A 13,574-nucleotide genomic window follows, 5' to 3' on the forward strand; every position below is an offset into this window, starting at 1 on the left:
GAGACTAGAAAAGCCTTAATTTGGGAAATTGGGGCCAGGCGGAAGCCCAAGAGAGGACTACTCCTCGCTCTGGCTTTGCCATCCCTTTTATTAAGATTATGGGGTTACACCCATATTCCTCAGGCAGGAAATTCCAATAATAGCCAATCATAAGACGAACAGGTGGAGGCTGCTTCAACTACCAATGTCTCAATCAAACAATGAGTGATTAGCCCTGACCTTTCAGAGAAATTAAGGTTGACCAGCCTTCCGGATTCCCCATCCTTTTTTAAAAAAAATTTGTTTTTTAATACTGCCCTTCCCTGCTGGGACCTGAGGCAAGGAGGAACAGCTCTGGGCTTGAAATATGTGCCCATGTGGCTGATCTGGTGGCACAGGGGACTCAGACATTTGGCCTGTTCAGAGCCTATGCAGAAGCCACTCCCAGTAGGGATAGTCTGAAATATTGGAGTTACAAGCAGGGCTGAATTTTTAATTTTTTTAGCCCCTCCTAATAGGGTGATGGCGAGGGGTTGCCAGAAAGCCAGGCATAGCTGAGGAATTGGAAGGAGAGAAAGTGCCCGCCCACCCCCTATTTGAATCTGTTTAAACCTTCCTGGCCAAGACCCAGATACCCCTGCAGAACTCAGTTCCATGGGGGAAGAGAGAGCAGCTCAGAATAAGAACATTCAAAGTGCAAGACCTGAGGCAAACCTAGCTTATGGGCTACAAGACCCAACTGTACTACTTGGGTTTTTGCCCTACTATGGTCTAGTCAGGTCGGCCAAGACTAGGCAAGGCAATAACTCACATGGGCTTGCAGTAGAAAACTTCCCAGGAGGCCTAGGTCCAACACACCAATGGGCCAGATCCAACAACATCACATCAAAATCCAGTGAGCTCAACAAATAGCAGATACAAAGCACTTGCATAACAGTTGGCATGATGTGGTTGGGTTTGAGCTTCATAGTCAACAAGACTGAGGACCGAGCCCACCCACAAATGTGACAACAGCAATCAAGACCCAAATGCAATCAAGACCCACACAACCAACACAAGAAGCATTCCTAGAGTACCCTGCTCAGAAGATAAAGGAGACTACAAAACTAGGTTCCACAAGGAGGACACCCTACCAAGACTGGAAGGCATAGCACCTTTATGCAATACACAAAAACAAACACAAAGGAACAGGAAAATTGGAAAACAAAGAAACAGGCTCCAAATGGAAGAGCAGGAAGAATCCCCAGAAAAAGAGCTAAATGAAATAGAAGCAAGCAAATTATCAGAAACAGAGTAGAAAGTAATGGTTTTTAGAGTGCTCAACAGAATGGAGGAGGATACAGAAACCATGAAAAACAACCAGTTGGAAATGAAGAATGACATAGCTGAAATAAAGAATACACTGGAAGGCATTAATAGTAGGTTAGAAAAAGCTGAGAATTGAAATAGAGAATTAGAAAACAAGGTATAAAATATAAGTCAATCAGAGCAGCCAAAAGAAAAATACTTTAAAAGCATGAGAACAGGTGAAGAGATCTTTGGGACAATATGAAACATAATAACATCTGCATCATAGGGTTGGTAGAAGCAGAAGAAAATGAGCAAGGGATCAAGAACCTGCTTGAAGAAATAATGACAGAAAAGTTACATAACCCTGTGAAGATGAAAGTCACAAAGTTAAGGTAACACAGAGTTCCAATGAAGATGAACCCAAAGTGAATTGCACCAAGACACATCATAATTAAATGGCAAACATTAAAGACAAAGAGAGATTCTTAAGATCAGCAAGAGAGAGACAGTTACCTACAAGGGAGTTCCCATAAGACTGTTAGCTTATTTCTCAACAGAAACACTCTAGACCAGAAAGGAATGGCATGAAGTATTCAAAGTAATGAAAAAGAAGAAATGCTAAACAAGACTCCTCTATCCAGTAAGGCTATCATTTAAAATTGAAGATGAAATAAAGAGTTTCCCAGACCAAAAACCAGCACCACCACCACCAAACAACCAAACAAACAAGAAACACTAAAGGAGTTTATTAACACAAACCAGCATTGCAAGAAATGTTAAAGAGACTGCTGTAAGAAGATGAAGAAAGAGAGAGAGAAGAACATAGGCATAAAGAATAAAAGTGGCAATAAATAAGTACCTAGAAATAGTAACCTTATATGTAAATAGGCTAAATGCTTCAATCAAAAAACATAGGGTAGCTGAATGGTTAAGAAAATATGAAGCATATATATGCTGCCTACAAGAGACCCAACACAGAAAAAAAGACTCACAGGATGAAAGTGAAGAAATAGAAAAATATATTCCATTCAAAATAAAAGCAAGGGAAACAATACTTATATCTGAGAAGCTATACTTCAAAACAAAGGCCATAACAAGAGACAAAGAATGATACTACATAATAATAAAGAGATCAATCCAAGAAGCGGATATAACCCTGGTAAACATATATGCACCCAATATAGGAGCACCCAAATATATAAAAACACTTGCAGGACTTAGGGAGAGATAGACAGCAATGCAATCATAGTAGTGGACTTTAACACCCCACTGACTATACTGGATAGATCTTCCAGACAAAAAATTAAAAAGGAATAAGTGACCTTAATGACACACTAGATCAGATGGATTTAATTGCTATTACAGAACATTTCATCCAAAAGCTGCAGAATATACATTATTCTCAAGTGCACATGAAACATTCTCCTCCCTTAAAATTTCTAATTTCATTTGTGTTTCCTAACTTCTTTTCTTGATTATATTTATTAGCTATCAGTATGGTTTGGATTTATAAATTCTGTTTTTTCTGTTTTTAAATCTATTAATTCCTGTCTTTGTTATAAACATAATCTGCTTTCCTGAAGTTTTTTTTTGTTCTTTTAATGAATTCAATTTAATTTCATGCTTTACTTTTTTAACTAAAATTTTTAACAATATATATTTTTCTAAATTAAATTCTCTATTTTTTAATGTATTACATAAGTACTAGAGGCCCGGTGCATGAAATTCGTGCATGGGGGGGGGGTCCCCATCAGCCCAGCCTGCACCTTCTTCATTCTGGGACCCCTCGGGGGATGTTCAACTGCTGTTTTAGGCCCGATACCGGGGATCAGGCCTAAACTGGAAGTTGGACATCCCTCTCACAATCTGGGACTGCTGGCTCCTAACTGCTCACCTGCCTGCCAGCCTGGTCGCCCATTACTGCCCTCCTCTGCTGGCCTGCTCACCCCCAATTGCCCCCCCTGCCATCCTGATCACCCCTTACTGGCCCCCCCTGCTGGCCTGGTTGCCCCTTACTGCCCCCCCCTGCTGCCCTAGTCACCCCCAACTGCCTCCCTCTGCCAGCCTGGTCTCCCCTCACTGCCCCCCACTGCTGGCCAGGTTACCCCTCACTACCCCCCCTTGCCAGCCTGGTCACCCCACGCAGCCTACTGTTCAGTCATTTGGTCATCCCTTACTAACCCCCCTGCTGGCCTTGTCTCCTCATGCAGCCTGCTGTTCGGTTGTTACTGTGAGGGCGTCCTGACCAATTTGCATATTACCCTTTTATTAGTATAGATTATTCATATAGATTCTTTTCTCCCCATTGACCTCTCCCCGGTTGCCCCCCATCCAAGCACATGCCCTCACCCCCCATATTGTCTGTGTCCATTGGTTATGCTCATATGCATGCCAAGAAGTCCTTTGGTTGATCTCTCACCCCCTCACCCCCTGCTTTCCCTCATAGGTTTGACAGTCTGTTCGTTGCTTCTATGACTCTGGTTCTATTTTTGTTCATCAGTTTATGGTGTTCACTAGGGGCCCGGTGCACAAATTCTTGCACCTTGAAAGGAACTGTGGGCCGTGAGGCTGTGCTGAGCACAGGGGCTGGTCTCGGCCCATCCTCCACACCCCCACCTGGCCCCAGGTCACCTGTCTGCCAGCAGCCCTGCTCCTGCTGCTGCCGCTCCTACACACTGACGGTGCTGGCCCTGCTTGCACCTGCTGATGGAGTGGAGTGATTGGGGCTGGCACCAGCAGTGAGTGCGAGTGGGGCTGGCACCATCAGCCACGGTGAGTGGCGGCTGCCAGCCATGATTGTCCCTCAGGAGCAGGGGAGGTGGAGAAGCCCTCAAGGGCAAGCGGGGCCGCCAGCAGGTGTGAGTGCCAGGCAGGACTGTGGCACAAGGGAGCAAAGAATTTTCAGTAACCACCAGAGGCTTGACCGATGACAGCGACCAGTGCCCCACCTTGGTCTGGTGCCCCTGCTCACCTACACCTCCCACTGTGGCCGATGCCCGCCATGTTCCACGCTCTGCCACCTGCTGCCGATGCCTGTCATATTCCCTGAATCCACTGATGATCAGTGCATGTCATAGCAACCAGTTGTTTGGTTGTTCCGCTGTTTGGTCTATTTGCATATTAGCCTTTTATATATATAAATTATATTCCACTAATGAGTGAGATCATGTGATATTTATCTTCTCTGACTGGCTTATTTTGTTAAGGATATGTTTCAACTGAGTACAACTTTGATCACACCCTGAGTTTTGACATAGAGCTGTCATTGTTATCATTTTTTTTCCTAAATATATTTGTATTGATTTCAGAGGAAGGGAGAGGGACAGAGAAATAGAAATGTCAATGATGAGAGAAAATCACTGATGGCTGCCTCCTGCATGCCCCCTCCTGGGGATCAAGTTGGAGGCCCAGGCATGTGCCCTGAGCAGGAATCAAACCAACGAACCATGATCTCCAGTTTCATGGGTTAACGCTCAACCACTGAGCCACACCAGCTGGGCTCATTGTAATTTTTAAAATAGTATTTTCAATAATTCTCTTTTGACCAAGTTGTAATTGAGGAGATTGCTTTAAAAATTCCCCAAAAAAGTTTCCTTTAGTTGAATTTTATGGCCTTGTAGTTAGAGAATATATTTTAATTTTTTCTTCTGATGTTTTGAAATGTGTGACTAAGAAGTTAACTGACTTTTGTCAATGTTCCATGAGAGCTTAAAGAGGATATGTATTATTTGTTATAGGCTACAAAGTTCAGTATTTATCAGTTAATTAAAAACAGTTTATAATTCAGGAAAAAAAGTACTAGTGTGGACAATAATCAACAGCAGATAACTACTGTCCTCACTTATATTTCTCTTAATTATTGTATCATTAGGCTATTGCTGCATGACAAGCCATCCTACAAGCAAATTATTTAATACTAGAGGCCTTGTGCACGAAATTCGTGCACAGGGGTGGGGGGCTCCCCTCAGCCTGGCCTGAACCCTCTCAGAATCCAGGACCACTGGCTCCTAACTGCTTGCCTGCCTGCCTGCCTGATCACCACTAACCATTCTGCCTGCCTGCCTGCCTGATCATCCCTAACCACTCTCCTATCTGCCTGACTGCCCCTAACCACTCTGCCTGCCTGCCTGATCACCCCTAACTGCTCTCCTGTCTGCCTGATCACCCCTAACCACTTGCCTGCCTGCCTGATCATCCCTAACCACTCCACCTGCCGGCCTGATCACCCCTAACCACTCTGCCTGCCTGATTGCCCCTAACCACCTCTGCCTGCTGGCCTGATCGCCCCTAACTGCTCTCCCCTGCTGGCCTGATTGCCCCTGCTTCAGCCCCCACCACTGTGGCTTTGTCCGGAAGGACATCTGGAAGCATGTTCAGAAGACTTCCAGTCTAATTAGCATATTACCCTTTTATTAGTATAGATATTTTATCTTGAAAGTAAACTTAAGAGAAATTTAAAGAAGATAGAGGAGACAAATTGCAATTCAATTGCATTTGTTTGCATGTGGCTTTCCAGTTTACCCAGCATCATTTATTGAAGAGACTATCTTTACTTCAAAGTGCATTTGGCTAATGTGTCATGAAGCCCTTTGTATAACACTCAAAATTTATAAAAAAGGAACTTAGTTGTCCCCCTGTAGGAAAGAAAAATAACAATTTTCTGTAGATATCAGGGCCTGTATCCATACCACAAGACAATATTTGGAGATTCTAGTTTTCTATTCTATACTACATCCTCAGCCTTAAATTTGGAAAAATTTTAAATCAGGGTTGGTATAAGATGCTGGTATGTTCGTCCTCTGAAACCCAACAAATGTTATAAGGAAGAACTAGTAAAAACTGGACTCACTTGAATCCTAAGCTGGTCTTTTGGGAACACAGAATCTCCAGGAAAATATTTCCTTCTGTCCAGACCCACAGGGAAATAAGGTGATTAGAAGTTGCAGTAACAAGGCAGAAATGCACCTAATGAGCATACATAGGAAGCTGTAAATATATCCTCATCTCCAGTCTCTCAGTGTGTGTGACCTTGGGCTGGTTGGGTCCTGGTTGTTGCTTTGGAATCCTAAGTTTGTCTAGGAGACCTGTGCTTGCCTCCTTCCTGCTGTCTTGTCTGGGCAGAGAGCTTCAGTCTCCATCATCACCCATCCATGAGGTTGGACTTTCCCATGAAGACCTTCTCCTCAGAGTTCCCAATCAGGTGAGTGCAGAGGTCCAGTAGATACTACAGGAAAGGGTCAGAGAGAATCAAAGTCAAGCACAGGTATCTGAGGTCTCTTGACCGGCACCAGTCTATGGTTGCTTGTTTGCCTGATTAACTAATTAATGACTGTTTTATGATGCCAAAAGGAGAAGTGAACATTGAACTAATTGCTGATAATTAATTGATGGAAGACCAATTAGAGGTAATAATCTGAGGCATAAAGTGATTCAAGTAAAAGTAGAATGTGTACAGTGAGTTTTGCAACTAAAGGGAGTAGGAAAATAGAGTAGTAGGTATGGAGGGAAATCCAGTCAAGTGAGGGCAGTTCTTTATTTTTATCATGGCGTCTATTCAACTATGTTTCCATTGATGGGAAAGATCCAGGACCAATATATTTCTTGAAGAAATTTCCTTACAACAGTAGTTCATGCGACACATTTCACAGGATCTTCTTTCACTCTGGTATTCAATTCACATGAAAAAGAATATATTTGATAAGTATCAAGAGGTATGCTAAATAGTTTAACTTTTCAATTACTTCACCACCTATGATCTGAATATATTTGTGGGTTAGTAACTCATTTGTTTTCTCTTGTAAGTCGTCTCTAAAGTCCTGATGTTAGTGTAGTGGGGTCAGAGTGTCTTTATTCCTGTTTTGGATTGCATTCTTCTAAATAAGGAATTGGGGGGTTTCTTTCACCCACTTTGTTTTTCATTATTGAGTACATTCATGTGTGTATATGTGGGCAATTGTGAGTGTTTATTAATAGTGTGGGCTCAAATCTGTCATCAGTCATATTGTATTCTCTCCATTGCTTTTTAAATTTTTACTGTTCCTTTTTTATTGTCTAAAGTTTTACATGTGTCTCCTTTTTTCCCGATTGACCCGACAATTTTACTTTTCTTAATGAAAAAATTCAGCACTTACTTTTATACTTTTCACTTGTGCATCCTTTCTTTCAGCAAAAAGGAAAGTGAATGTTCTTCTGTGTATGTAGTGCTAATAAACAACCCTACACACATTGCCAACCTGTTTCACATCTCCATCTTCGCCTTTTTGTTCTTTTTGGCCTTTTGTTGTTAGCTCTATTTACAAAACAGGCATTATCTTCTACCATCCTCTGGAAGGCATTCTCTTTTGTATTTACTAAAGATTAACTTTACCTTTATTAGCATATTTGCATCCAATATCTTTGAATAAGAAGAAACTATAACTTAGATAGTTTTCCTCTAAATTTAAATCCATTCTAGCTCGGCCAGCATTGCTCAGTGGTTGAACCAGGAGGTCATGGTTTGATTCCTGGTTAGGGCCCGGGTTACAGGCTTGGTCCCCATTGGTGGGTCTGCAGGGGGCAGCCAGTCAATGACTATCTCTCATCATTGATGTTTCTATCTCTCTATCCCTCTTCTTTCACCTCTGAAATCAATAAAAATATATTTTTTAAATAGCCATTCTATAGTGTTCTTTTATTTCAAAGTTATTGGAAATTTAATTTGGAATTAGTGGCCATGTAGATGTTATTAAATTATTATTAACTGTCTTTATGTAGATTAATTTGATTCTCATTAACTTTTGTTTCATGCAGTTCTTTTGTAACTACTATACTTAACCCAATTTCATTCCTTTGATAATCTGTATTCCACAAATTCTTAGTTTTAAAAAAACTTCTCTTCTGTGTTATGCATACATATACACTCATATGCACTTGTACAAATGCATAAATAGCATCCTGTGCCCACCAGAAATCCTCTTTATGTGTTGTACACTCTTTTTTCTATGTGGCCACTCTTCCTTATTACTCAACAATACGTTATAACCTTTCCTCCAATCAACTAATGTGATGCCAATTCATTATTACTATGTGCACAAAATATTTTATGAAATGGCTGTTAATGCACACTTGAAAGCCTTCCATAAAGAGTACTTTCTCCATGCATTGCTACTATAACAATTACACAAAAATATTCTGAGGTTGTTACATTAAAATTTTGGTTCTCAACCAGTGGCAGTATTGTTCCCTCAAGGGACAGTCCACTATATTCAGAGACATTTCTGTCTGTCACATGGAAAGTGTAGGTAGAGTCCAGGGATGCACAGGAGAGACCACACCACAGACAATGATCTGGCCCAGAATGTCAATAGTGCAGAGACTTAGAAACCACGACTTAAAGAATATATGTACTTGTAATATTTATAGCTGTTCTCAGATTGGTTTCCCAATGTTGTAACACTTTACAGTTCTGCCAGAAAAGAAAATAGAGTACCACTTTGCTACCTGTTTACTGGTACAAGTTCGAATCCCAGTCAATGTGACACCTTTTAAAGTTTTCCCCAGGCTGAGAGATGTGAATTTTTTATTTTTTTCTGAACTTCTTCTGAGTTTGCTTAAAGATTCATATATTTGATGGTCTTGTTAATTTGAATATTATTTTATATGCCTATTATTCTTTCATGTTCAGTCTTTTAAATGATTTCTAAACATTATTATGGTAGGGGAGGTAGAGGAGGTAAACAGGAAGATAAACAGTGATGGGAAGAGACTTGATTAGGGATGATGAACACATATACATATGATATATTATAGAAATATACACCTGAATACTATGTAATTTTGTTAACCAGTGATACCCAAATAAATTCTATGGAATTTAAAATAAAAAATGAATATAAATATAAATTATTATTTCTCAGTTGACTTTGGGGGATATTTTGGCCATAAAAATGTTTTACTTTTTATTTAGTTAAATATGTCTGTCTCATTACTTCTAAGTCTCCTGACTTAATTACAATGGTTTCACCTATCCACATGTATTAATATGCAGTTTTCTATCATTTCACCTGAACTGGTTATACTTAACAGTGAGTGAGTATGCAATCCTCTGATTTTTTATGATGTGACTGAGGTAGGAGAACAATGTCATTTTCTTCTAGGTTGATATTTTTCCAATTTTTATTCAACAATTCAATGTTTCTAAATACTGAAATGCAACCTTAACATGTGTTCAATGTACTTAAAAATTGGACCTAATTCCTGATTCACTCAACAAATAACCATGGAGCATCTGCTGTTTGTCACAATTTCTAGAAACATTATATATTATCTTCTATGTCTATGCCACTGCCAATTTGACTACTAATTCGTGTTTGAAACCCTAAATTATTGCTATTCATTACATCTTGTTTTGGTAAGTTTTAGATGCTCTACTCAATTTTCTTTAATACAGTTGCTTGCAATTCACTCTTTTTAACCAGGATTCATTGTCTCTCTCAGGACAACTTTATCCTGACCGTGATGGCCTATGACTGGTTTGTGGCCATATTAATGAATATTTTTCTTACTGAATATTTTCATTAAGAAAAGTAAAATTGTCGGGTCAATTGGGGAAAAAGGAGACACATGTAAAACTTTAGACAATAAATGATGAATTTTATGATGTCACATTTACTTAAAGTTTTGCCTATATAAGTGCACATATATTCACAAAGATTTGTGAAATACAAAGGTGAACAAAATAGGTGAAGCCCTGCTTATTTGGATCTGGCACTGTGATGGTGAAGAAAGAGTACAATGAAAAAAATGTTTCCATGACAATGTGCTCAGGCTTAAATCATATGAAGAAAGTTACTCAGTGTAGAAGGATGGATCGTCATGGCATGTACAGGACTAAGTATTCATGTCCTAGGAGGCCTTCGCATGTTGGATGAAGACCACAACCAGAATTAGACTATGTTCATTGATTTGTAAAAACATGAGTTCAAAACCCAAAGTCCAAGAAAAGAAGAAATGCCACATAAGAAAAGTGAGAAAGAGCTTCTCTCATCTATCATCAGCCATATAAAAATGTATTGGTCAAATAAATATAGAAGAGGCATAGGAAAAACCAGTCTTCTACTGCTTGGCATTAAAAATATCCAGCTACTACAGACTGATTCATTTGCCTCCCAGCATAACCATTATTGCTTGTCCCATTTTCGGTTCTTATAAGTATATTTCTAGTATCACATGATCTCACTCATCTAGGGCAAATAATGAACAACATAAACTGATGAACAAAAACAGACCCGGAAACAGGGAAGCATCGATCAGACTGTCAAACCTCAGGGAAGGTAGGGAGGGTGAGGGTAAGGGGGAAAAATCAACCAAAGGACTAGTATGCATGCATATAAGCCTAACCAGTGGTCATGGACAACAGGGGGGTGGGGGCATGTGTGGGAGGGGTTTGGGATGGGAATTCCAAATATGGAATACCTTAATCAATAAAGAAATTAAAAAAATAAAAATAAAAAACCAACGTTGGCACAGGAAAAAAAAATATCCAACTGGTGTTGCTTTTATATATTTCCTTTTGGAAGTTATCGGTTAATTTTTTTGGTCAGTTTTCACTTGGGGTAGTTACATCATATATCTATAAATATATTATATTTTATTTATTATTTTTTATTCAGTTGTTTATTGTTTAAAGTATTTCATAGGTCTCCCGTTTCCCCCATTGACCTCTCCCTGGTCATTCCCACCCCCTAGCACGTGCCCTCACTTCCTACTCTCTGTGTCCATGGTATCTGCCTTTGTATTTTAGTCAAATTAATTTTTCTCCTTATTAATTTTGCTTGGCTTTAAAGGGTGTGTAATTAAGGTTGAAAATGTTCCAGAATCCAAAGAAGATTTTTCTTACTCATTGCCTCTCAGGGACTACCTGAGCTAATTTAATCTTTCTCCTTCTTAATATCCATTTCATTGCTCTCTCTCCCTCTATGTTCATTTAAACTATTGTTTATATTTCTTTAACTATAGGTCAGAAAATGTGCACAGCAATATGAATCCCAAAGCTTATTTGTCTGAGAAGGCTTACTATAAGAATATCTAAATACTATTTCTAAATTCTATTTGGAAAAACTACTTGTTCTGGACACCTGGACTTGTATCTGCTCATAGCTTACATAGTGTGGGAGGGAGAAGGACATGGAAATAACACAGATGAAGAGTCCATGGTGTTCTGCATTGTGTGTGTGTGTGTGTGTGTGTGTGTGTGTGCCTTGTAAACTGAGAGTAGTCCTCAGAGCAGGGGAGCCTGGACTGATATATTCCAAGGTGACTCTATTACCTGGAGGAGATGCTAAGGAGGAGATCCTTTTCAATTCACAAGATGCTTTTGCAACCAGATTAATAAAGTGCAACATTTACATAGTGTGCACAAGGCACTCTCCATGACTTGAAGTAACAGGAGGAAAACGTAGGCCACCTTGTTTCTTAATATCCTCTGACATCATCTCTGCTCCTGCTCTGCCATGCTCATTCCCCTTGACACTCTGGCTCATTTTGAGCCCTGATTTTCTAAACAATCTCCTTCCTCAGGGCCTTTGCACTGGCTGCACTTTCTGCCTGGCAAACACTTCCCCCTCAGTCTCCCACTTAGTCTTCCTTGAGGTATCTGTTAAGTGTCGTCTGTTGGCCTGTCCTGGCTAAACACTGTAAAAGAGAGCACCCTGTATCTACTTTCTCCATTTAATGTGATTTACTTTTTGTTTTTGCAGCTTCACCATTGAATCTATTATTTTTTAATTGATAATATTCTTTCTCCATCATTAGTTTATAGAGACTATTTTTCAGCATCCCATACTCTACAGTGCCCAGAACATGGTCTATAGTCAATATATATTCCACAAATGCATTAAAGATATCCACAGTAAAACAGCAATATACATTATGTTTGAAGAACAGGTTGATGGAAATGGAAATTCTAATGAGAAATGACAATGGAGATACCATTATGAGGACCAAATCATACAGCAAAAATGGAAATAATTTTCCTGATTCTAAAACATAAATGTGTCATTTATTCTCAGGTACAAATGCTTGCTAATGTGACATTTAGTTATTCATTTCTTCTGTTTTCTGATAAATACCTCTGACACATGGAACCAGGCAATGATACCCAAATTTCAGCATTCCTTCTTCTGGGACTTTCACAGGCACTGGAACTGCAGCCCCTCATATTTGGGCTTTTCCTCCCCATGTACCTGATCACCGTGTTTGGAAACCTGCTCATCATCCTGGCTGTCAGCTCAGACTCCCACCTCCACACACCCATGTACTTCTTCCTCTCCAACCTGTCCTTGGTAGACATCTGTTTCACCTCCACCACCATTCCAAAGATGCTGTGGAACATCCAGACACAGAGCAAAGTCATCACCTATGAAGGCTGCATCACACAGATGTATTTTTTCATACTCTTTGCAGTGTTGGACAACTTTATCCTGACCGTGATGGCCTATGACCGGTTTGTGGCCATCTGCCACCCCCTGCACTACACAGTCATCATGAACCCCTGGCTCTGTGGTCTGCTGGCTCTGCTGTCCTGGATCATGAGTGCCATGGTTTCCTTGCTACATAGCTTAATGGTTTTGAGGCTGTCCTTCTGCTCAGACTTGGAAATCCCTCACTTTTTCTGTGAACTCAATCAGGTGGTCCAACTTGCCTGTTCTGACAACTTTCTTAACAATATTCTAATGTATTCTTCAGCTGTGTTGCTATGTGGTGGTCCCCTTGCTGGGATCCTTTACTCTTACTCCAAGATCATTTCCTCCATACGTGGAATCCCTTCAGCTCAGGGGAAGTATAAAGCATTTTCTACCTGTGCATCTCACCTCTCAGTTGTCTCCTTATTTTATGGTACAGTCCTAGGTGTTTACCTCAGCTCTGCTGCTTCCCAAAGCTCACACTCAAGTGCAACAGCCTCGGTGATGTACACCGTGGTCACACCCATGCTGAACCCCTTTGTCTACAGTCTCAGGAACAAGGACATAAAAGGGGCCCTGGAAAGATTCCTTGGCAGGTAAGCTTTTCAAGGGCCAGCTGTACTAGGCTGAACAATTGCCCAGGAATGCAGAGTGCAAATCCTCAGAGCCAGAAGTTCTGACACAAATAAAGCCAATCTTTGGACTAGATGTAACTGTAAATTTTCAGTTATCTCATAGGTTAACATGAATTACTTTAGCATTGTTTGTTTATTATCTTATGCCATATTTCATTCCAAGTAATTTTTCTATTGTTTTACTGAAAGAATTTCCATGAATTATACTACCTTTATGGACAAAATTATA

At 40.1% G+C, this 13,574-nt stretch overlaps 1 protein-coding gene across 1 annotated transcript; it reads left to right on the top strand.

Annotated features, from left to right (window-relative positions):
• Nucleotides 1-12,386: 12,386 nt before the first annotated feature.
• LOC308252315 (olfactory receptor 7A5-like) lies at nucleotides 12,387-13,310 on the top strand (the record flags this gene model as incomplete). Its single annotated transcript, XM_080676721.1, has 1 exon — nucleotides 12,387-13,310. The coding sequence occupies one exon, from the start codon at nucleotides 12,387-12,389 to the stop codon at nucleotides 13,308-13,310; it is 924 nt and encodes a 307-aa protein (XP_080532847.1).
• Nucleotides 13,311-13,574: the final 264 nt, after the last annotated feature.

The sequence above is a fragment of the Plecotus auritus genome, assembly GCF_963455305.1.
Source record: "Plecotus auritus genome assembly, chromosome: 6".
Taxonomy (NCBI): Eukaryota; Metazoa; Chordata; class Mammalia; order Chiroptera; family Vespertilionidae; genus Plecotus; species Plecotus auritus.